Genomic DNA, 22,897 nt, shown 5'->3' with positions numbered 1-22,897 from the left:
CTACATTCGGTAACCTGCCAGTTTGTCAAAGTAGGAATGAGATGTCATAATAAGATGTCTGAGTTAAGGCTCTTTCAGAGTTAGGAGAATGAGACCCATCATTGTTACTGGTGTTTGGCATATTGGGTACGCCACGGGGAGTTTGCCAGACTCTGCCGTGTGGGCAGGCTACATTCGGTAGCCTGCCAGTTTGTCCAAAGTAGGAATGAGATAATAAGATGTCATAATAAGATGTCCCGGTTCTGGGAGCTGCTTTTTATAGTCTCTGATTCTTGGTCGTTGATGGGATTACACGGTGCTAGGGGGCCAGTTGGTGGGTGTGACCCCCGCCTACTGGAATTTGGAGGATCTGGGTGGATGCTCAGCTCCGATCCGAGTAGGCTTGGAGATCTCAGCCCCCGGGTCCCGCTGGCCTTTGTTCCTCTGCCGGTACCTTCAGGTGTGCGGGGAGTTGTCTCAGCATGGTGGTGGCTGGTTCTGGAGGTCTTCGGCTGCCGGAGCCCTGGTCGGGGCAGGGAGGAAAGCTCAACCTGCTCCCCTCCAAGGGGCCCCGGCGAGGACAGCCAGGCGCGGGGGCAGGAGACTGCACTGTTCTCGTCCGGGAGCTGGATTTTATAGTCTCTGAGTCTTGGCCGTTGATGGGATTACATGGCACCAGGGGGCCAGTTGGTGGGTGTGACCCCCGCCTACTGGAATTTGGAGGATCTGGGTGGAGGATGCTCAGCCCCGATCCAAGTAGGCTTGGAGATCTCAGCCCTGGGACCCGCATGCCTTTGTTCCTCTGCTGGTTCCGTCATGTGTGCGGAGAATGGTCTCAGCATGGTGGTGGTTGGTCCTGGAGGTCTTCGGCTGCCGGAGCCCTGGTCGGGGCAGGGAGGAAAGCTCAACCTGCTCCCCTCCAAGGGGCCCCGGCGAGGACAGCCAGGCGCGGGGGCAGGAGACTGCACTGTTCTCTTCCGGGAGCTGGTTTTTATAGTCTCAGTCTCTGACTGAACATGATTGCCACTCAATTCCTCTTTGGCAAACATACTTGTTTTATTGACGAAACTTGTAGGGGCCAAAGAGATAGTACAGTGGGTAGGGCATTTTGCCTTGCACACATCCATCCCTGGTTCAATCACCAGCACCACGTAGGCTTCCCTGAGCACCAGCAGGAGTGATCCCTGAGCACCACTTAGTGGTGAGCTCCCTCACCCTCCAATAAAACAAAGTCTGTAAGAAGAAACCCCGGAAAGTGCCCACAGGGTGTGTCTCTACGCTTAAGCGAGGATGAGGTTTGCACGTTCGTGCTGCTTGCTTTCTCTCAGACTCGGATATCGCCCTCCTTTAAGAACTAGCGTTGTCTTCAGGAGTTCCCCGCCTGTCCGCCTTTGCCTTCAGAACCTGTTCCAAAATGGCTGGTAGCAGCGCCCCCCGTGACAGCCAAGGAGGCTCCCCAGCCTCGGGCATCCGTTGGGGCAACTGACTCCCTGTCCAGGTGCTGAGTCTGCTGCTACCAGCAGGTACCTCCCGCCGTTGCCCCAAGCTCCCCACCACGGGCAAGGACAGTTTCTTAGCCATCGCAGGTGTGATCGGTGCCAGGTGGTGCCCAGAGGAAGGCTGGGTTTCTTGGCAGCGGGGAGTAGGGGGTGACACTCGGTCCCTGTGGCTTTTTTTCTGGGAAGGTCTGGTGACTTACCCGTGCCCAGCCTGGAGCCGGTTTGCCGCTGCTGCAGCCGCACTTACTGTGTCCCAGGGCCCTTGGACCCTAGGGATTGCCCAACCCCTATTCTATACTCCAGCAGCTTTGGTCTGTGACTGTCGCGGCGCAGGGCTGTGTCCACACTTTGGGCATCTTCCCGCCCCCGTGTCCCCAGCACAGTGAGGAGCAGCCGCGCGCACTCAGCGCACACACTGGTTTGAGGGTGCTGGTTTGAGGGGGCCTCCCTTTCGCGCCTGGCAGAGGGAATGCTGCTTCCCACATGTCTGTGTGTCCCCCACAGCCCAGCGAGGACACGGGCTCAGCCCCTGCAGGAGAACGCGGCCCGAGCGGGCTGGAATTTTGGGCCTCGGCAGCTGCTGCTGCGTCTGTGCAGCGTGGCAGGTCAGGCAGTTGGGGAGGGTCGTGGAGCGCTGTCCCCCGGGTGACTAAGCAAAGCGGGGATCCCGCCCAGGATGCACCCGCTTTGGCAGGGGGAGGATATTGCCTGGGGGCACAGAGGGGTGCAAAGGGCTGAGGCTTTGTGCCTTGACAACCAGGGATGAGGCCGGCCGTGGCCTTGTCCCGCTGATGAGACATAACACGGCCACCCTGGTGACCTTGTGCGACGCCCTCGGAGCTCCAGGGCCGTGAAGATTGGCAAGTTCAAGTCCCCTCAAATGCTCTGGAGCAAGGCTTAACACGGAGGGAGAAGGAGTCCTTGGCCTTTTCCGCCCCGCCGCTGAGTCACAAAAAAGTACACAGAGTCCTGGGGCGCAAGCCCGGGGCAGAGGATGCCCGAGAGCGAAGCACAGGGGTAAGGGCAGAGCCCGGCCCCCATTCACGCCGGGCCCCCTACTGGTTGCTCCGTGCCCACTGCTTCTAATTTGCTGAAGGCCTGTTCCCAGCCACCCCGGAAGTGAAGGCAAGGGGTGCACGAGGGTGGGCACACCTGTCTCCCCCATTTTTAGGGGTTCTCCTTGGCACTTGCTCAGCATCCCGGGAACACCCCCAGGATTCTCTGCCAGCCGGGCCAGTGGTTCGGTGCTAGAGCTGGAGGATGTGGTGGCGGGGGCGGCGTGCGTGTCCCGAAATGCTCAGGAGGTCACGTGCAGCTGCAGGTCCAAGGCGGCTGGGTGCCTGTGAGGCAGATGCCCGAAGCCTGTACTGTCTCCCAGCCCTCCAGTGCCTGAGACTTACTCCTGGCCCAGCGGTCACTCCAGGTAGGCATGATGGACCATATGGGGTGCTGGGTATCAAACCCAGGTCAGCCATGAGCTGGGCCCTCCCCACTGTACTATAGCTCAGACCCCTCCAAGACTTTTTGTTTTTTGCTTTTTGGGTCACACCCGGCTATGCTTAGGGGTCTCTCCTGGCGGTGCTCGGGGGACCATATGGGATGCTGGGAATCGAACCCAGGTGGGCCGCGTGCAAGACAAATGAACTACCAGTGCAGCTATCCTTCCAAATCCCCCTCCAGGACTTTAGAGGGGCTGGAGTTGATAGCACAGCGGGTAGGGCGTCTGCCTTGCATGCAGCTGACCCAGGTTCGATTCTCAGCATCCCATATGGTCCCCTGAGCACCACCAGGAGTGATTCCTGAGTGCATGAGCCAGGAGTAACCCCGTTCATCGCCGGATGTGACCCAAAAAGCAAAAAAAAAAAAAGACTTTTGAGAATTGGTTTTGGGGTGCTCAGGGGAGCCAGGATTCCTACCGGCAGTATCTCCTCCTGGGGCCCAGCAGTTGGGCTATATTTGAGGGCTCAGCAATGCCAAAGATGTGTACGTGGGAAGCCTATGGACACTCCGAGCTCCTTCCTTGACCCCAGATGATTTATTTTGGTTTGGGGGCCACACCCAGCGGCTCTCAGGGCTTACTCCCAGGTTGGCACTCAGGGATCACTTCCGGTGGACTTAGAGGACCCTTTGTGTCAGCTGTGTACACTTATCTATCGCCACCTCCCGTCATTTTGTTTTTAAAAAACAGAGATGAAGAGTTCGAGTTCCTCATTTATCTTTAGAATGGGATAAATAATTTGTGATTTGGGAACAGATTGTTAAAGCACCATGATTTCTCAAGTCATTGATAATCGAGTGTCAAGACGTACAACGTTTCAGCACCAGTTCCAACACTACGGTCACCTTCCCTCCCCCACGCCTGCAGCCTGCCATGGGCTTGTCTCAACCCCTGTGTGAAACCGTATGGCGAGTGTAGACTCAGACTCGCGCTGCCGTAAGACCCTGCAGTTCCCCTTTGGGGCATCTCCCTACAGGCTACAGAACTCTTCATCCCCAAGGATGCGACACGCCAGTATCGGTCACCGCGGCCTGCTCAGTAGCCCAGGCGTGGGCTCGGTGGAGGTGGCCAGTGCCAGGCGTGGGTGAGCAGGACTTGGAGCAGTGAGCTGGTGCAGGGACCCCCCATCGTGCTCGGCGGACCCACCTGCTCCGTCACTTTGATTGCCGAGGGAAATGTCACAGCTCCTTGGCTCCCACACTCCAAGGCGGTGGCCCCCCGAGAAGCCCAGCTCTGAGGACAGCGTCTGCTGCACTAATGAGGAGCGGGTAGCAGCAAAGCACAGCAGAGGACTAATTAGGGGCCTGAAATGGCACCAGTTCTTGTCACCGAGCGGCTGGCAGGAGGCTGGCGTGCGTGTGTGTGTGTGCCTCCGGCACATCGGAGCGAAGCGTTGGTCCCAGTGACCGTGTCTGCCCTGTGGTCAGCGAGCCCTGCCCTGCCCCCCGTGCCATGAATGTCAGACCAGCAGAGGCTGGAAGGCCAGCTGGCCCCGAAGTGCGTGCTCGCGGACTCACTGCAGACACTAAGTGTGTTTGTCCCTTTTCCAGGCGACGGCCGCTCCAGCAGTGAAGACAGCCCCGAATCCGGTGCGTTTCTGAGGCCTGAATCTTCTGGTACAAAGCGAACTGAGGGTTTGCACAGGGCGCGTACGCCCCCGGCAGCTTCCCACGGCCTGGCATGTGTGTGGGAGGGAGATTTCCGTGTCACCGGGCCATGATCATGCCCTCAACTTATAGTTGAGTATCGTGGCTCTTTGGCCTGGCCCATTTCGATGCCAGGGTAGCTCACCGCTTGCCCTGGGTCCATTCAGTCCCTCGTCGGGACCCTGCTTCTGGGGTGCTAGGAACTAAGGGCAACTGAGTCAAGAAATCAGATGCCCAGGAGTAAATATGATTCGGAGTCAATCAACTCCCAAGTTACAAAGCATAATATCAACTGTCTTCCTGTGTCCACACAGAAAGGACATTGCTTACAATACAAGTTCAGTGTCCTTAGATGGGTGTGACCTGACAAACCTAAGCTACCCGAGGAAGGACAAAAGAGTGTTATCCTACAGCCGGGGACGCTGTGAGGAGCTGGGCTTCAGGAACTCGGGGCGGTAGCGGCACCCCGTGCAAATTCCTCACAGGCAATGCCAGGCACTTTGGCCAATCCCAGGAGCCGCTGGGCCCTTGAGCACTGGCTGGAGGCCTGGCCCAGGGCGCGTGTCACCCAGCTAAGCTCCCTCAGCTCCACCCCAACACCGTCTCCTGCCTTCTGCTCTGTGCAGGAATGCCAGCCGAGACGGGCACCATCGCGGGGGTGGCCAGCGCACTGGCCATGGCGTTGGTGGGCGCCATCTCCAGCTACATCTCCTACCAGCAGAAGAAGTTCTGCTTCAGTATCCAGCGTAAGTGCTTGTGCCCCACGCAGAACCCAAGAAACGGGCTTTCTTGTGCTTCCAGAGGTGACGGGCTGAGTTGGGGGCTGGGTTCTGCTGGAGGGGCCGGAAGTTCTGCCTGCTGCTAGCGTTGCAGCCCGCTGCGAGTCGCGGGTCTCTTAAAAGGACACTCGTCATTGGATTTGCTGCCTCCCCACCAGTCCTTACATTTCACCTTGAGGTCCTTAGATATTTTTTTCTTGCTTGGGGGGGGGGGCAGTGGCTTCAGCAGTGCCCAGGCCTTCCTCCTGGCTCTGTGGTCACTCCTTCCTGCCAGGGCTCAGGGGACCAAATGCGGCGTGTCGTGTGCAGAGGCGAGCGCCTCACCCCTGCCCACTGTCCCTCCCCTTCAGGATCCTTAGCTGCACACGCCAAGGCCTGTTTCTGCCTAAGGTCTCCCGGTTCCAGAGCTGGCGGGGAGGGGACCATGCCATCCACCACGCACAGAGTCTGCAAACGCTTCAGCACCCGTAGCTGACCTTTGGGGAAACAGGAAGTGACACCCTGCACACCCCCCCCTCCGGCTGAGTTCAGGAAGTAGGGCTCCCCAGCACTGACGTGCTGCACAAGTCCCCCTCATCTTCCAGACGAGGGTCTGGCGAATGGAAAGGACCCGAGACCAGGAAGAGGTGGATTTGCAGCTGTCCCCGTGGTGTGGAGCTGGGGGACGCAGAGATGTGGACAAAGGCGGATGTGGCGGAGTCTCTGACTTCGCTGACTACAGCCATACCCCACACGTCAGCACACCCCTCCCCCCATGTGCCCGGCATCCAGGCAGTGGGGGACAGGGGCCTCTGGGACCCGGCCCTTGGCCAGCAGTGGGGGGCCCTGCAGTTTGGAAGGCCGCCTTGCTTCCGTCTCACCCAGGCGGCTGATGTGCTGGGAGGAACCCCGCTCACCCTCCACCCTCCCCCACTCCCCCTAGCCCTGTGGTCGCTTTCACCCCCAACCACAGGCCGCCTGCTTTGACGAGGCCAGGCCGGTCTCTGTGTGGGCCCACAGCGCCCTCTGCTGGTGCATCGGGCAGCCCGCAGGCATAGTGGGGTGAAGCGCGCGGGGCTGAAGGGCATCCCTGTCAACGGGGAGGGGGGGTGCTGTGGGTGTCAGCGAGCGTCCAGAGCAGCTCTGCAGTGGGTTGGCCCATTCCTGCAGGCCAGGGGCCGGTTCCCATAGGCCCCTGTGCCCCCAGCCCCCGGGTCGGTGGGGCTCGGGCCGGGCTCAGCTCGCAGGGTCTCAGCCTTGTGTCTTGCCTTCAGATGCAGCCGAAGGTTCAGGTAAACGCCCTCTGCCCGTTTCCTTCCGTGCCCACCCCTCGCCTGCCCTCCGCATGCTCCGTGGCTTCCTCCCCCCAGTGCTCACTGCCGCAGCCGCACCTTCTGCTCCTGGTCGCGGAGCAGGAATGGGACCCAGACACGTGCAGATGTTCCCTGTCCAGGCTCTGTCCCTGTCTGGGACCCTGATGCACGCTGGTGCTCCTCGTCCACGCTCTGCCCCAGCCTGGGACTCAGATGCGTGCTGGTGCTCCCGGTCCACGCTCTGCCCCAGCCTGGGACTCAGATGCGCGCTGGTGCTCCCCGTCCACGCTCTGTCCCCAGCCTGGGACTCAGATGTGCGCTGGTGCTCCCCGTCCACGCTCTGCCCCAGCCTGGGACTCAGATGCGTGCTGGTGCTCCCGGTCCACGCTCTGCCCCAGCCTGGGACTCAGATGCGCGCTAGTGCTCCTCGTCCATGCTCTGTCCCAGCCTGGGACTCAGATGCGCGCTGGTGTCCTCCTTCCCCCCAGAACAAAGTGATGCCTCCGGGGACTGGTTTATCCACTGCCTCAGCTTCCCCCAGCTGCCAATACCCCCACCTCCTTATGCTGGCTCCCCGCCCCCTCACCGAGCCTGGGATTAGGTGTGCCTCATCTGGGCCCTCCCACCCCAAAGCCCAGGCCAGATGAGAGCCCCGGTCCCCGGGGTCTGGGAAGAAACTGTGGGCTAGAGCAGCTGGGAGCCCCCGTCCCTCTGGCCCTCTCTGACCCCTGACCCCTCTTGTCCACAGAGGGTGTCAATGCTGACTATGTGAAGGGCGAGCACCTGGAAGCCGTGGTGTGTGAGGAGCCCCAAGGTGAGCACTTCCGGGTCACCGGCTGCGCAGGCCTGCTGGGGATACCAGGAAGCAGGCTGCTGTCTTTCTAGAACTTCTGCCCTCAGCAGAGACCCCCCTGAAGCCAGAGCCCACATTCCAGACACATGGACACTGGGGCTCCAGGTGGGCGGTGCCCCCAGTGACCCAACCCGGCCTGAGGGGATGAATGCGACACGGCCCCCTTCCTGCTGCGCTTTCTTGCCATCGGAGGTGGTGGGTGGTCTGCAGTGCCTAGAGGGCGGGCAGCGTCCGGGAGCGCCCCCGGGGTGCGAGGGGACAGGAGCTCATCATGCACTCTCTCTGCAGTGAAATTCAGCGAGGTGCAGGCCTCCGCGCCACCCCAGCCCCGGATCTGAGCCCTGTCGCCGTGTCCCCTGCTCCTGTGATGGCTTCGGCTTTTCCTGCCCCCACGCGTGACCGAAGAGCGGGCTGCCCGCACCAGCCTGGCCCACGGATTCCCGCTGCCCTCCGTCACTTTCTCCCTGCCCTTAGCAAGCACGAATGTGAATCCAAGTCGCTGTGAGCCCCCCACTATGACCGCCTCCTGCCCCTGGGTGCCCCCAGTAGTGACTGCACAGAGGCCAGGGGGTGGGGGTGCGGGTTCGTTCAGAGTAGTCACCAGTTCCTGCTCGGTGCCAGAGCCAGACCCCGGGCCCCCCGGTTGGGTGTCAGCATCTCTGCAGCCAATGACCGTGTTCCTGCTGGCGTGATGGGTGTGCCCGCATGCTCTCGGATCACAGGCCCCTAGGCACTCGGCCCTGCCCAGCGGGTGGCATGACCAGGCACTTCTGGAGGCAGAACCTGGACGAGCAGGGTCCCAACTGCAAGGCTCATGGGACTGCGCGTTAGGGGCGGCCCTGGAGCACACGGGCTGCCACGGCTGAAGTCAGATCACTCACGACATCGAACGTGCCGCGTGTCCCATTAAATGAAGTGTGTTAACGTGTCACCATTCGGCTCGGTTTTGTCACTGCGATCTTCCCTCCGATTCCAAACCCACGCGCTGATGTAAAGAGCAGCGGAGCCGGCGCACGGGGCAAACACAGTTTTAATTATAGGGGTACAGTGCATCGGCTGAGGCAAATACAGTATCATGGCAGCTTTAAAACCCTGACCCAGAAAGGTTTGACATTCTCGTACACGTCATTAAAGTGGAAGACTAGAAGTGCTCGGATTCCAGAGCTCGAGCTCGGGGGTAGAATGTCCGCCTGTCTGTCTCAGGCCGGAAGGGGCCCCGCGCTATGCTGCTGTGGGGCGAGTGGCGGGTTCGGGGCCCTGGTGCCCCACCTGAGGTGCGCCGACCCCGGCCGGGCTAAGGCCACTTTCTCCTCTGGTTCTGTCAAGAGCCTTGTGCCAACCACACCAAGTTTATGATTCCTAGTGCAGCTGGGCGATGTTTGGGGGGGAGGGGACGGGAAAGAACCAGCGTCACTTTGAGAAATGCCATTCCAAAAACGCTGTCGGACATGGCAGGGGCAAAAAATGACCTTCAACTGTGTATGACTTAGAAACAAACCCCCCAGATGATAAAAATGGAGAATCTTAGGGTATCAAATGACCTTGAGTAAATACGTAATTATACCAGAAAACAAAAATTTCTGTAAGAACCAGAAGATTGCAAGTTGAAAAGACATCTCAGTTTTTGTAAAAAAAAAACTTTGAAGAATCCCTTTGCAAATGATGGTCACGGTGAGGTTGGCCCGGGCACCCAGGGGTCCGGGGGGCCTGGGGCGCTGTCACAGCGCCAGAAGGGAGGGAAAGGGGGAAGAGGAAACTGAGGGCTGTGCATGCTGGGACTTCCCAACGGTGACATGCAGTGTCCCGAACCAGCACTGCACGCGGGTGTGGCCCCGAACGCCAGCCTCTGACACCTTCGGCTCCTGCCATGCAGTGCCTTGGGGGCTGCATCGCTCAGGGAGGGGCGGCCTGCCGGGCCATCCCAAGGCCCAGACGCAAACCGCTTTGTCACCGTACCGCCTAGAGCAGGGCCCGGGGCTTCGCTCCAGCTGCCCTGTGGGCTGCGTCCCTCCTGTGGGCATGGGAAGGACAGGCGGACACACAGCCACACCCGCCGCCGCTTCCTCTGGTGCCCCCCACGCTGCCCAGCACAGTAGGAGCTCGGGTCACGGGGCACGGTGACAGCCGGCCAGGGGGACACAGAGTGTTCACAACACAGAAAGCACGTGACGACATGGGGCGCTGTCACCTGGCCACACAGGCCGTCACCGCTTGGCGGTGCCAGCCAGGCGTGGAGGGCACAGGGCCTCGCGCCGTGAGACGGGATCCCAGGCTCCTGCGGGGCCCGGCGGGTGTCACACCGACGTGTGCACGGGGGTCACAGGCTGCGACGGCGATGAGCGCTCGGGCGAGGACGAGGCGTGTGCTGCCACCTCCCGACGCAGCTCGTCCACCCGCTTCTGCAGCTCCGCGCGTACGGCCAGCAGTTCCTTGGTGTGCTGGTGAATCGGCATCTGCAACAGACACAGTGGGGCACTCTCTGGGGCCGGCAAGGAGGGTGGGCTGGTGGGAGCACGGCCCTGGGGGTCGGGGTTGGGTCTCTGCTCACTGCTCCCGTCCAACGTCCCGGAACCTTCTAGGCTGGCCTTTGGACCCGGACAGTTGCGAGGCAGGCTGAGAACAGATGCTCCCTCCAGCCAGGGACTGGGACCCGCGGACACGCCACCCCGCCCTGGTCTGTGACAGACTTGCTGGTGGCCCCTCATGGGCACAGCGGTAGGCTCCGCACAGACTGATGCCCCAGCCCTTCGCGCCAAGGAACCCAGCCGTGCTCGCTCCTGCAACGCTCAGGGGGCACCCTGCCGCATACACCCATCAGTGACAGGCCCGAGGCCATCTGTGGGGCTGGGGACCCCCGGAGCCCCTCCACATTCCCCGCTGGGCCTTGCTTCAGCCGGGTCCCACTGACCGTGAGTTGGGGGGATACATCGGGCAACAGAGGCGGCCACCTGCAGCTGCCTTCCGGGGCCTTCGCTGGCCACGTCCCACCTACCTTTCCCACTCTCACTGGGACGCAGGCTTGAACACAACACGTGGCATTTGGGATAACTAGTGGGGGTCCATGCACTGCTCTTGCACATGTGTGGCCGCCTACCCCCTCCCTGCCCTTCCAGTTCATACCCCAGCCCGCGACTGGCCTGGCCTCTTGCAAGCACTGGGTCCCGACTCCCACCCTCTGGCACTGGCCCTTCCCCCAGGGTGGGCTGACACCTGCGAGCCTGCCTTTGCCCACAGCGGCTGCATGGTGCGCATGTTGCCAGCAGAGGGCGCCTTTGCAGCAAGGATGCGGAGCCCCAGGAAGGGGCCTGAGCGCTGGGATGTCTGCAGGCTGCCCTGCTGCTCTGGACAGTGGTAGGCGACAGAAATGACGCCCTGCCACACGCAGTTGAGCCATGCCCAGAAAGAGCAAGCACACAGGCAAGCTGCTGCAAGGGTGCAAGCTACTGCGAGGCAGGTGCTGGCTCTGGTTCGGGGTGGGGGGATCCCCCAGGCCCTGAGCTTCTTCGGCCTGCAGCCAGCACTATGACCCAGTCGTACGGGGTGCTTTGCAGGGAGGGCACCGTCACTCCAGGGACAGGAAGCGACCATGCCAGGGAGAGGCGTGGCCCGGCAGGCTGGGATAGGGCAGTGGAGGAGCCGGGCAGGAGCCAGGCCAGGGACGGCTTTGGGGTCGTTTAGTCAGTCCCACACCTCATGCAGCAGCTCCAGGCTCCCGGGACGGGACCGGGCAGGACACAGGTGTGGGCAGGCCCAGGGCGCAGGAGGGCAGGGCAGTGTGTGCAGCACCCCCTTTCCTGGGGAGACGAGACACGCTCTTTAAACCGAAGGCAAGCAAAGCGAGAAATACCTGAGGCCGCATGCGTGGGTTCCATCGCACGTAGTAGTTTACCCATAGCTCCAAGTGAGTCACACCGGCCACCGGGTAGAGGACGTGGTGCTCGTAATTCACATAGAAGGGGTTAGAAAATTCATCGAGCTGACTATTGATGTAAGACCACAGAGACACAGTCTTCGTCTGTATGTCCTGAGAGAGAAAAGAAGGGGCAGACTGGAGTAAAGGCAGCGCATGCTCGGAGCCTCGGGCACAGGCCTGTGGGAGGTGGGGGGGGAGGGGATTAGGATGCTGGGAAAGTTCAGCACTGTTTACCCAGCCACACTCGGCCCTGAGCTCGGGGTGACACGAAAACACCCGCTGTGGCCCAGTCCCGTGGTTTCTGGCAGCTGTGTCCGAGTGGCAGAACTTGGGGCTTCCCGAGAATCAGGATGATGCGGCCCGTCGGTAACAAAACTCACTCTCAAGTTTGCTTTTGTAGCTCAAGCCTGGGGACCGTGGGCGGAACCGATCGATCGGGTTCCTTTTGCTGTGGACGCGGGTGGCATGTTGGAGAAGCTTTCTGCAGACAAGAGGACGGCCACACTCGGCCTCTGTCACTGAGGGAAATGCTGGGACCATGTGCACTGCTCCCTCGGGGCCACCGCCAAATGCATAGGCACGGGGCGGGGGGGACGCAGGGAAATATTCAACATGGCTCAAACAGAAGGACAAAGTCATAATTAAAAACGGGAATGCCGGGGCTGGAGCGATAGCACAGCGGGTAGGGCATTTGCCTTGCACGCGGCCGATCCAGGTTCGATTCCCAGCACCCCATCCCATATGGTCCCCTGAGCACCGCCAGGAGTGATTCCTGAGTGCATGAGCCAGGAGGAACCCCCGCGCATCGCCGGGTGTGACCCAAAAAGAAAAAAAAAGGGCATGCCAGGGTGGGATGGGGAGTGGGAGAGATACTGGGATCCGTGGGGGTGGGAAATGGGCACTGGTGGAGGAATGGGTATTTGATCATTGTATAACTGAAACCCAAGCACAAAAATTTGTTAAGTCTGCAACTGTACCTCATGGTGTCTCACTAATAAAAATTTAAAAAAGGAAAAAAGAAAACGGGCATGCCACAAATGCTCTCTGCCATTTGGTCACCCCCAAGCCAGAAAACCTCTTTTTCCTTGCAAGCTACTGAGACCCAGAAATTTCAACTAGTGTATTTTCATAGTTTACAGTTTGTATTTATATTAAAAAGTCAAAAGGCAAGGGACCCAAAATGCCAAAAGAGTCTTGAAAGAGAAAAAAAATGGAAATCTCATACTTCCCAGATTGAAAACTTCCACAATGCTATAGTAATCAACACAGGTCATATTGACACAGGGTGGCTAGACACAGGTGAACGGAATGAGGAGCACAGAAATGAACCTGCACATTTACAGCCACGGTGCAGGAGACTTGGCACTGGGGCAACCGGAGATTCGCCTATGAAAGAACGAAGCTGGACCCTTACATCACACCATACTTGCCACACCAACCCAAATGCAAAATGAATCAATCCTCGTCTGAAATAGATTTGTGGCAACTACAAAACTCTTGGAAGAAAACACAGGATCAAATTTTCACGGCCGGGGGTCAAGCAGTGGTCTGGGAGTCATGACACCAGAGTCATGTGCAACCGAAGTGAAGAGCTAAACTGGACGTATTCCAACTTAAACACGTCATTCAAATATCGTAAGATTAAAAGGTAAAGGTAAAGGCCCTCCCGTTGATCGTCGATTTGCTCGAGCGGGCCCAGTAACGTCTCCATTGGAGACTTTGTTGTTACTGTGTCTGGCATATCGAATACTCTCGGTAGCTTGCCGGGAAGATTAAAAACACTAAAATATGGGAAAAAATGTTAAAAAGCATATCTGATATTTGAATATGTGGGGAAAAAAAGTTCCCGAGGAAGTCTTCCAACTCAGGACTAAAAAGACAGCCCCATTTAAAATGGGCAAAGACGCAAGAGACTGCCTGGTGTGCTGAGAGCATGCTTCGCTTTCAGGAGGCCCAGGTTTTATTCCCAGTTCCACAGGGTCCCTTGGGCCCAGAGCCAGGAGTAGTCCCCATGCACCGGTGGTGAGCCACCAAACCAAAAATAGATGCATTAATTAAAATGAAATTAAAATATGCAACAGCTCTGAATATACACTGTGCTGTGTACTGCAGGTCGCATTTGCGAGGATGCGGTGCTCCACACTGTCACTGATCTGGGGATGCACATCCAAACGATGACGTGCCACGCCATACCCTGCATGAGTAGAATCAGGAAAGGACACAAAGCACATCTGCTAAGATGCAGAGAGAAAAACGAACTCTCAGACACTGCTACCAGGGATGCAGCTTGTAGTAACACCTGTAAAACACCCTGGCAGTTCCTCAACAGGTTCAGTAGAATTTTCATACACATCAACAATCCCTCTCCTAGGTGCATACTCAGGAGACTCTACAGCTAACTTCACACAAAGACCTGTACATGGAATAGTAGTCGCAGCTTGATTCCTTAGAGCCTCAACCATATTTACTGAGGCCAAAAGTGTGAACCAGCCCTGTAGTGGAATATTATTCAGCTGTGAAAAAGGAACAGAGTACTGAAACACCCTTTAATTTGGCTTGACTTCAAAAACATTATGCTTATTGACATAATCCATAAGAGGACAAATATCAGATTCTATCTATATGAGGTTTCCAAATGAGGCAAATTTACAGAGATATAAAACAGATTCTGCTCACCAGGGCCTGGGGGAGGGGAGAATAGGGCAGGAGTGCTTTGTTTGCAGAAAGAGGACTCCACAACATTATGTGCCATGTTGGTGACACATTCACAATCGCTGTGAATGCAGCGTGGGTCCCCACAGAACTGGATGCTTTACAGAGGTGAGCTGCATGTGAAGTAAAATAGCTAACTTTTAGAAAAGGTCCTATTTTAGACCTAAATATAGAAAACTCAGAGTTTCGATTTTTCAAGGTAAACCTGCAGCCTCCCTACCGAGTGGCACATGGCAGATTCTGGACTTTTTCCTTCATTCAGCGTTTCTCAAGAGTCACGCGGTGCCTCCAGGCCCGCTGCCTTCCTTTCTCCCGATGGCCGCGGGGAGGCTGCTGGAGTAGCCGTGCTGAGTGCGTGGCTGCGAGTTGGGAAGGAGGTGGCCAAGGCTAGTCCTGGCGTGCTAAGCCCTATCCCTGCTGTGAAACAACGGGGGCTAGACCTGGGCTTAAAGAATGGCTTAAAGAATCCATCTGTGGGGCCAGAGTGACAGTCCAGCAGGGAGGGTGTTTGCCTTGCACGTGGCTGCCCTGGGTTCAATCTCCAGGCCCCCATAAGGTCTCCTGAGCCTTGCCTGAGTGCCGAGCCAGGAGTAAGCCCTGAGCATTGCTGGGTGTGGCCTCAAAACAAAAACAAATCCATTGGGGTGGGGGGAAAGGGTTAGGGGGTGGCAGTGGTTCAAGGAGCTTGCCTTGGACACAGGCAACCCTGGTCGAGTCCCTAATGCTGCATACGGTCCCTCAAGCTGTCAGAGTAAGGAGTTAGCTCTGATCACCTCTGGGTGTGACCCCCAGCACTCCCCCAAATTCATTAAAGGGACAGGACTACCAGCACCTGCTGTAAGAGCGAGACAGCTAGAGGCTGTAAGGGAGAGGCTGGGGGTGCCACCAGGGCCTGGGCCTCAGCCTTGCCCTCTACTAAGCTGGAGGAGAACAGGGAGGGACAGGGGGCATAGGAGGGCACGTTGCAATGACCCAGGGGTGGTCGTAGTATCGGACCATAAGTGCACTTGGGGGCACTTGTGTGCTACAAGACGGTAGATTTCCAGGGGATGTTGAGTGATTAATTTTTATGAAAAGGGAGAAGTAGGCCACGTGACTTTTGGCACCCCAGGTCTGGCGAACGGGCAGCGACACGACCTGTCCCCTCTCCAAGTAACACCCACCAGAGAAGCTAGGCACCCACAGCCACAGGAAGCACTTACCTCTTTGAATCGCTGCTTTTCACAGTTGCACAAGAAAGTCCCAAAGAGACAGCTATAAAGGTGATCCAAAATTGTAATCAACAGCAGTTCGTTAAACTCGAAGGCCGATGGAAACTTAATGAAGAAAATACAAAAATAATAACAATAAAAAAAACCAGCTTTAGCTTCTTAAGCGCATCTGATGAAACAGCGAGGCAGTGACTTGTGAGGACAGTGAAACTATGACGGGGAACAGCATCCAGGTTACGGGGACACTCGGCCCACACAGTAGGAAAGGAGAACTGAGTGTCTGCGGCCTGCCTGCGAGCACGGCATCTGCTACAGAGAAGCGGAACGAGGCAGAATACTGCAAGTGGCAATTCTTACACCCTGCCAAGGGCCTCATACCCTGAGAGAGAAAACAAACTTTGGGGAAGAATCTGGGGCTCAGGGCAGTGACCAAAAGTGATACAAACCGAAGCCAGAGTGACAGTACAACAGGTAAGGTGTTTGCCTGGCACGCGGCCAACCTGAATTCAATCTCCAGCATGCCAGGAGTGACCCCTGAACACAGAGCCAGGAGTCATTCCTGAGCACCGCTGGGTGTGGCCCCCAAACCAAAAAAAAAAAAGGTGACACAAACAGAACGCCTGTATTTAAGAGACAACTGTGAGTGGAAAACTCCCAGGGAAACAATTGTGAACACACATCCCTAAAGCCTTACCTACAGAAGCAAGCACAGCCCTCAGTGTGGAGAACCTCTGCAGGGGGTGGTCACGAGGGACCCGAAGACTTATCATTGACAGGATGAGTGTTGCTAACTGTTGTTTTAGGAACTTTAGGGGAGTGGAAGGTTCCAGGCAGGAGCTTCCACTGAGAGGCTGCAGGAGATGTGGAAGTGATAGTCCCACTCACAGGGGACCTACTGTGTGCACGGATCTTACACAGGAACATAGTCAGGGCTTCACGCCATGAAAGACAGGCAGAGCTGACCCGGAGGCCTACCCAGCGTGCTAAGTGTCCAGTACATCTTCTTTTCTGGTTCTTGATTTGTTTCATTGAACTGTAGTGTAGATGGCCTGGTTGCAGCAGCGCTAACATTCAAGGCATTGACGGACGATGTGCCCCAAGTACTCTACTAGTGCCCTGCACCTGTTTTCAGACACCTGTTATGCGGCGACACTGTGCCCACCAGCAGCAGGCTTTCAAGTGATATTCAAGTACTGTCTTCCTGTTCATCGATTTTGCTTGAGCGGGCCCAGTAACATGTCCATTTTGAGACTTCTTGTTACTGTGTTTGGCACATTGACTACGTCACGGGTAGCTTGCCAGGCTTTGCCGTGCAGGCAAGATACTCTCGGTAGCTTGCCAGGCTCTCCGAGAGGGGTGGAGGAATCGAACCCGGCTTGGCCGGGCTGGCTGTGTGCAAGGCAAATGCCCTACCGCTATGCTATCGCTCCAGCCCCAGCAGCAGGCTAGGAGGCTTTATCTTTCCCCCTGTCCATTTCCTCTCGTCCCTCCATGCCCACTGACCATATCTCGGGACTGTTCCCACTGGGGATTGTCTAATCCCTTGCTTTCCCCTTTACTCTCCACACGAGATCCTCTAGGTTTTGTCTTTCTTCACTTTCTGACTCAGTTGCAGCCAACTAGGCCCAGTACTTTGTGTGTGTGTGTTTTATTTTTTATTTTTAAGTCCGAGCTTGCAAAGCAGTGCAGAGATGCGATCAAGGAAGACCTCAAAGAGAGAAGAGCAGAAGTACTGGTAGATGCGGCAGAAGCCGGGAAAAGTATTCGTAACGCCCGCCTGTCCTTCGCCAACTATAAGACCAAGATGACTGCCCTCCGACGTCCTGATGGATCCATCACATCCTCCAGAACGGCAATGGAGAAGATTATCCATGACTTCTACTCAAATCTCTTCGATAGCCATGTCCACTTGCCGACATACCAAATTCCACAGGATGGGTATGTCGTTCCCAACGTTCTCCCTTCCGAAATCCGACACGCCATTTCGTCAGTAAAGAAGCAAACAGCACCCGGCCCAGACAAGGTCAGACCTGAACACCTGAAGAACCTGCCGTCAGTACTCATCAATACACTGGCTCGGCTCTTCACTCGCTACCTGTCTGAATGCAAGGTTCCATCTCAATGGAAAACCAGCAGGACCGTACTACTGTTCAAGAAGGGAGACATCCATGACATTGGCAACTATCGCCCGATCTGCCTATTGTCTGTCATCTACAAGTTGTTCACTCGAGTCATCCTGAATAGGATTGGCAGAACACTAGATGAAGGACAACCATGTGAGCAAGCAGGGTTCCGCAAAGGATTCAGCACCATCGACCATATCCACATGATAACCAAACTCATTGAGGTTTCTCGGGAGTTCAAGATGCCGCTCTGCTTAACGTTCATTGATTTAAAGAAGGCCTTTGATTCTGTTGAGACGGAAGCGGTCATTGAAGCCCTAGCCAATCAGGGCATTCAAGCCCAATACATCAGGATCCTCCGTGAGCTGTATTGCGGATTCACTACCAGGATCTCACCATTCTACAAAGAAGTGATCATTGATGTCAAGAGAGGGGTGCGGCAGGGTGATACCATTTCACCGAAACTCTTCAGTGCCACCCTCGAGAACATCATGCGACGACTGGAATGGGAAGGAATGGGAGTGAAGATAGATGGTCGGCAACTACACCACCTCCGCTTTGCTGATGACATTGTTTTAATAACACCAAACATCAGCCAAGCGGCACAAATGCTGGCCGACTTTGACCGTGAGTGTGGAAAGGTAGGACTACAGCTGAATCTTACGAAGACAATGTTTATGAGAAACAGCCTTGTTCCTGACGCCCCATTCGCTCTCAATGGAACGACCATCTCCGAATGCAACAGCTATGTGTACCTAGGTCGAGAGGTCAACATGACAAATGACCTGGCACCCGAGCTGCGCAGGAGGAAGAGAGCGGCTTGGAACGCCTTCAAGAACGTCGAAGAAATAGCTAAGAGGACGAAGAACCTCCGGCTCCGGGCACATCTCTTTGATTCCACTGTTCTTCCTGCATTAACATATGCCTCAGAGACCTGGGCCCTACGCAAACAAGATGAGAACGCCATTCAGGTCTCCCAAAGAAGAATAGAAAAAGCTATGCTTGGAATATCACGTTTCACTCAAATGAGAGAACGAATCCGGAGTTCTGACATCCGTCGACGATCAAAGATCAGGGACGCTGTCTCATATGCCAAGGTATCGAAAATCAGATGGGCTGGCCACGTAATGAGATTTAAAGACGACCGTTGGACTAGAGCTGTTACTGATTGGATTCCACGGGATGTCAAGAGACCGCGTGGCCGCCCACCTACCAGATGGTCAGACTTCTTTGTCAAGGTCATGAACGATTGGTTTGAGGCCCTCCATGTTCCCGGAGCGAAGAGATGCCATTGGGCTACACTAGCACGCGACAGGGACAAATGGAGACGTTACTGGCGCCCGCTCGAGCAAATAGACGACTAACGGGAAGTTAAGTGATAATAAGTGATAATTTTTTAAAAATTTTTGGAGTCACCGTGAGATACAGTTACAAAGCTGTTCATGATCGGGTTTCAGTCATACAATGATCCAACAGCCATTCCTCCACCAAGTTCAAGTGTCTCTCTCTCTCTCTCTCTCTCCCCCCCCCCCCCCCATTACTTTGAAGGCACTGCCATGGCTGCTCTGGTCCTCTCCAGAGTGCCTGTCATGTGTCAGTGACAGAAAATGCAATATTTTTGCTTCTGCCTGATACTTTACTAGATCAAGGCCAAGCTGCTCAACCGGAAGCCATATTCAATTCAAGGCTGTTAGCAAACTCTACCTAAAATCGTTTTCTTCACCAGGCTATTGTTTGCCCACTTAAAGAATTCTGCTCAGCTGTGTTGGATTAAAATTTGCCCTCATCACCAGCTTAAGCTTGCTCTCATAGAAAGACATGCAAGTGGCTTCTAAGGAGCCCTATCAGAATACCATTTCTTTAGCAATCTCTGGAAACTCACAGTGGTGGCTCTTCTTACCAGAACTCTCGATATTTAAATCAATGCAATCTGGCTACGGTGCTCAAGAGAGCCGTGACTTAATCCTCTCTCGCGGCCTATAAATCTGTCTCTTTGCAACTCTGACAAACGCCTCACATCCAGACTGGCTCTTTGTAAGAGGTCAAGTGTGTTCTGTCCACCTTTCCCAGTATTGCTCCATGCAGCTTAGTTATGTCCTTTAAGTTATCGGCACGATGGGGCTTATGAATTCTAAGCAAATGTATAAATAATATTTATACGTACTAAAAGCCTGATTAAATCAAGGACAGAAACGGAAGCTGTGTTCATGTTCAAGCATTTAGAAATATGCCCTTAATAAGAGGGTGGCAAAACTTCTACTGACATAATCTTGAAGTTGTAACGATCTCCATCCTAACCCCAGGCCTGTTTTCTGCATCTGGGAGTTTGGCTGACTGTGTTCTAGGACTTTACTCTGGCCAGGGAACACCACGCCAGGGAGGCCAGGGTTAGTGTGGCTTGGTCCAAGCTCAGCAGCGCCCATGAAACCACAGCACCAGGGCACCATTAACTCATATCGAACTTATTCGATCTGCTGATCGAATTCCAAGGAAGCTATGGGACTAAATTCACACCTGCAAACATTTCACCTGGAAAGCAGCAAGAGCGGGGTTAGTGCAGACTGGCTGTGATTCCAAGTGAGTTTGTTTGGGCCTTTGCTTTTGGAAACGACACTGTTTACCTAAAAGAGTACTGGTATCAGAAACTCACAAAAATCCAGCATGGAATTCAGTACCTCTTAAGGCACCAAAATCCGGCTCACTGGGCAACCTACCAAAGTGGAAAGGCCACTGCCGCTCTGGTGGACGTCTCCTGGACTCTCCTCTAATGGGCTCCCAATTACTTTTCCTCTTAGTTTCTTTCATGGCAATTTATATGCGCACACCAGCTCATCTTGTTCTGAGATTCTGGAGACCACAGATTTAATGCCACCTCAAATTAAGTTCATTTTGTTGCATTAATGAATCTTTTCTAATAAGCTACGTGCCACTCATTTGTGAATTAACTCACAGACTACTCACTCATGCTTCTGCTTCTAATGCACTGCTCTATTCTAGTGCCAAACCCTTACTTTCTTTCTTAAAATCCAATAAGCAGTACAAAAAATTGACAAGAGAATTGACATAAAAATAGGTCCTCGGCAATATGAAGAATGACAGTCCATTTGAAAGCAGTAAGACCCATACGCATTTAACTAGGCATTTGGGGAAGAATAAGCTATTCCCATCTGGAAAACTGGTTCTTAACCCTTCCAAGGCACCTGAATTATTATTTGTGTTTATGTGTGAGGTACCAGTGATCAAACCCATGGTCTCACACATGCGAGACACATTGCTGGGCCAGAATCACTGTTGCCTTCCACCTTTCAATGTGAATTTTCTAAAATGCAATTCGTCCAGTATGAACTTGAATATGTCACTTAATTCCACAGCTTCCTGGCATCAGCACAGATGGAGGCATGTGGCTCCGTTGAAGCAGGTGCCTCTGGGTGGCACCTGGGACTGAGACCACCCCAGTGCTGTGGCCTGTCACCAGGAGAACAGGAGGATCCTTGGAACTGGCGGAGGCTGCTCAGGAGATCACGGCCTTGGGCTCTACAGACTTTTGTTTGGATGTTCACAACACCCCACTTTTCTCTTCTATCTGAAGGAACTCGGAGTGCTGCTGAGAAACACAGACTTGCCAATGAGAACCTGCATTTTCCCCAGGTGCTCAGGGGTGGGGGTGTGCTCATGCACGTCTGGCCAGGCTGGCTGGCTGGTGAAAGAGTGCTGGGCCCCATCCTGAGTCAGCAGGTCCAGACCGTGGCCTGGGAGTCTGCCTCTGAAGCACTCGCTTGCTAGCACCTAGCTTCTGGAAACATGGGGGCGGGAGGTGACTTTGAATTATGCTTTAGCAAGTGGAAACAAACATAAACAAATGGGACTATGTTAAACTAAGAAGCTTCTGCACCTCAAAAGAAACAGTGACCAAAATACAGAGAGCCCATAGAATGGGAAAGAAAATTTACCCAATACCCATCAGATAAGGGGTTAATATCCAGGATATATAGACACTAGTAGATTGTACAAGAAAAAAAATCTCCAGCCCCATCAAAAATGGGTGGAAGAAATGAACAGAAACTTCCTCAAAAAAGAAATGCAAATGGCCAAAAGGCACATGAAAAATGTTCTACATCGCTAAGCATCAGGGAGATGCAAATCAAAACAACAAACAGCTATCATCTCATACCACACAGACTGGCACACATCGAAAAGAACAAGAACAACCAGTGCTGGTGCAGATGTGGGGAGAAGGTTGTTGGTGGGAATGCTGACTGGTCAAGCTTTTTTGGAAAAAAGTATGGGCATGCCTTGAAAAACTAAAAATTGAGCTTCGTATGACCCTCACAATACCACTTCTGGGAACATATTCCGAGGCTGCAAAAAAGCACAGTAGAAATGGCATCTGCACCTGTATGTTCACTGCAGCACTGCTCACAATAGCCAGAATCTGGAAACAACCTGAGTACCCGAGAAAAGATGACTGCTTAAAGAAACTTTGGTACATCTACTCAATGGAATACTATGCAGCTGTCAGGAGAGATGAAGTCATGAACTTTGCTTATAAATGGATAAGACATGGAGAGTATCATGCTAAGTGAAATGAGTCAGAAAGAGAGGGACAGACATAGAAGGACTGCACTCATTTGTGGAGTATAAAACAACATAACATGAGGCTGACACCTAAGGACAGTAGATACACAGGACAGATAGATTGCTCCATAGCTGGAAGCCTGCCTCATGGGCAAAGGGGACAAGGCAGCTGGAGTAGAGAAGGGATCGCTAAGAAAAAGATGGCTGGAGGAATCGGTCGGGATGGGAGATGTGTGCAGAAAGTAGATAAAGGACCAAACACGATAACCTCTCAGTGTCTGTATTGCAAACCATAATGCCCCAAAGTAGAGAGAGATTGTGGGGAAATCATGTCTGCCATGGAGGAGGGGGAGGGTGGGAAAGGGGGGTGGATATAACCGGGACATTGGTGGTGGGGAATGTGCACTAGTTGAGGGATGGTTGTTTGATCATTGAATGACTGATACTCAAACATGAAAGCTTTGTAACTGTATCTCACGGTGATTCAATAAAAAAAATTTAAAAGAAATATTATGATTTAGAATGCATTTGTTAAACAGATGGGGGTCACTTTAAAAACAAATATTTGCTTTAGGATAAAGTATGCAAATGTTGACTTTGTACCCCTATATGCCCAGGGCATGTGGGCAGTTGAAGAAGCCCAGCTATGCCCTGAAAAGTCCCCAGATATGCATACTTATCACCCCCGTTCCCTGGTAGGCTGACTCAGTGGACAGGAGAGCCGCCCCCATGCACTGGGGATGTTGGCCGGTACTGCAGACCACCTGCGGTCATCTGGATCAGTCCCGCATTGGGCGTTGGGTTCCGGTGCATGCCC

At 54.7% G+C, this 22,897-nt stretch overlaps 2 protein-coding genes across 6 annotated transcripts in view; one reads left to right on the top strand and one right to left on the bottom strand.

Annotated features, from left to right (window-relative positions):
- The window catches only part of CD99L2 (CD99 molecule like 2), a 124,081-nt gene extending 115,606 nt beyond the window's left edge, over positions 1-8,475 (top strand). The window contains exons 6-10 of the mRNA XM_056130174.1: positions 4,527-4,565; positions 5,249-5,368; positions 6,655-6,672; positions 7,442-7,507; positions 7,835-8,475. Coding sequence (XP_055986149.1) covers positions 4,527-4,565; positions 5,249-5,368; positions 6,655-6,672; positions 7,442-7,507; positions 7,835-7,884 — 293 coding nt within the window. The 3' untranslated portion in view covers positions 7,885-8,475. The remainder of the gene's footprint in view (positions 1-4,526; positions 4,566-5,248; positions 5,369-6,654; positions 6,673-7,441; positions 7,508-7,834) is intronic.
- Positions 8,476-8,558: 83 nt separating this feature from the next.
- Positions 8,559-22,897, bottom strand: part of MTMR1 (myotubularin related protein 1) — a 72,554-nt gene continuing 58,215 nt past the window's right edge. For all 5 annotated transcript variants that reach the window (XM_056130169.1, XM_056130170.1, XM_056130171.1 and 2 more), the window contains 3 exons: positions 15,374-15,487; positions 11,394-11,570; positions 8,559-9,999 (listed from right to left, as the gene is read on the bottom strand). In XM_056130169.1, the coding sequence (XP_055986144.1) occupies positions 9,841-9,999; positions 11,394-11,570; positions 15,374-15,487 (450 nt within the window). In that variant the 3' untranslated portion in view covers positions 8,559-9,840. The remainder of the gene's footprint in view (positions 10,000-11,393; positions 11,571-15,373; positions 15,488-22,897) is intronic.

This window comes from Sorex fumeus, unplaced genomic scaffold, assembly GCF_029834395.1.
Source record: "Sorex fumeus unplaced genomic scaffold, SorFum_2.1 ptg000075l, whole genome shotgun sequence".
Lineage (NCBI taxonomy): Eukaryota > Metazoa > Chordata > Mammalia > Eulipotyphla > Soricidae > Sorex > Sorex fumeus.
Note: the sequence above shows the minus strand (reverse complement) of the source record. Positions and strands in the feature narration are given on the sequence as shown.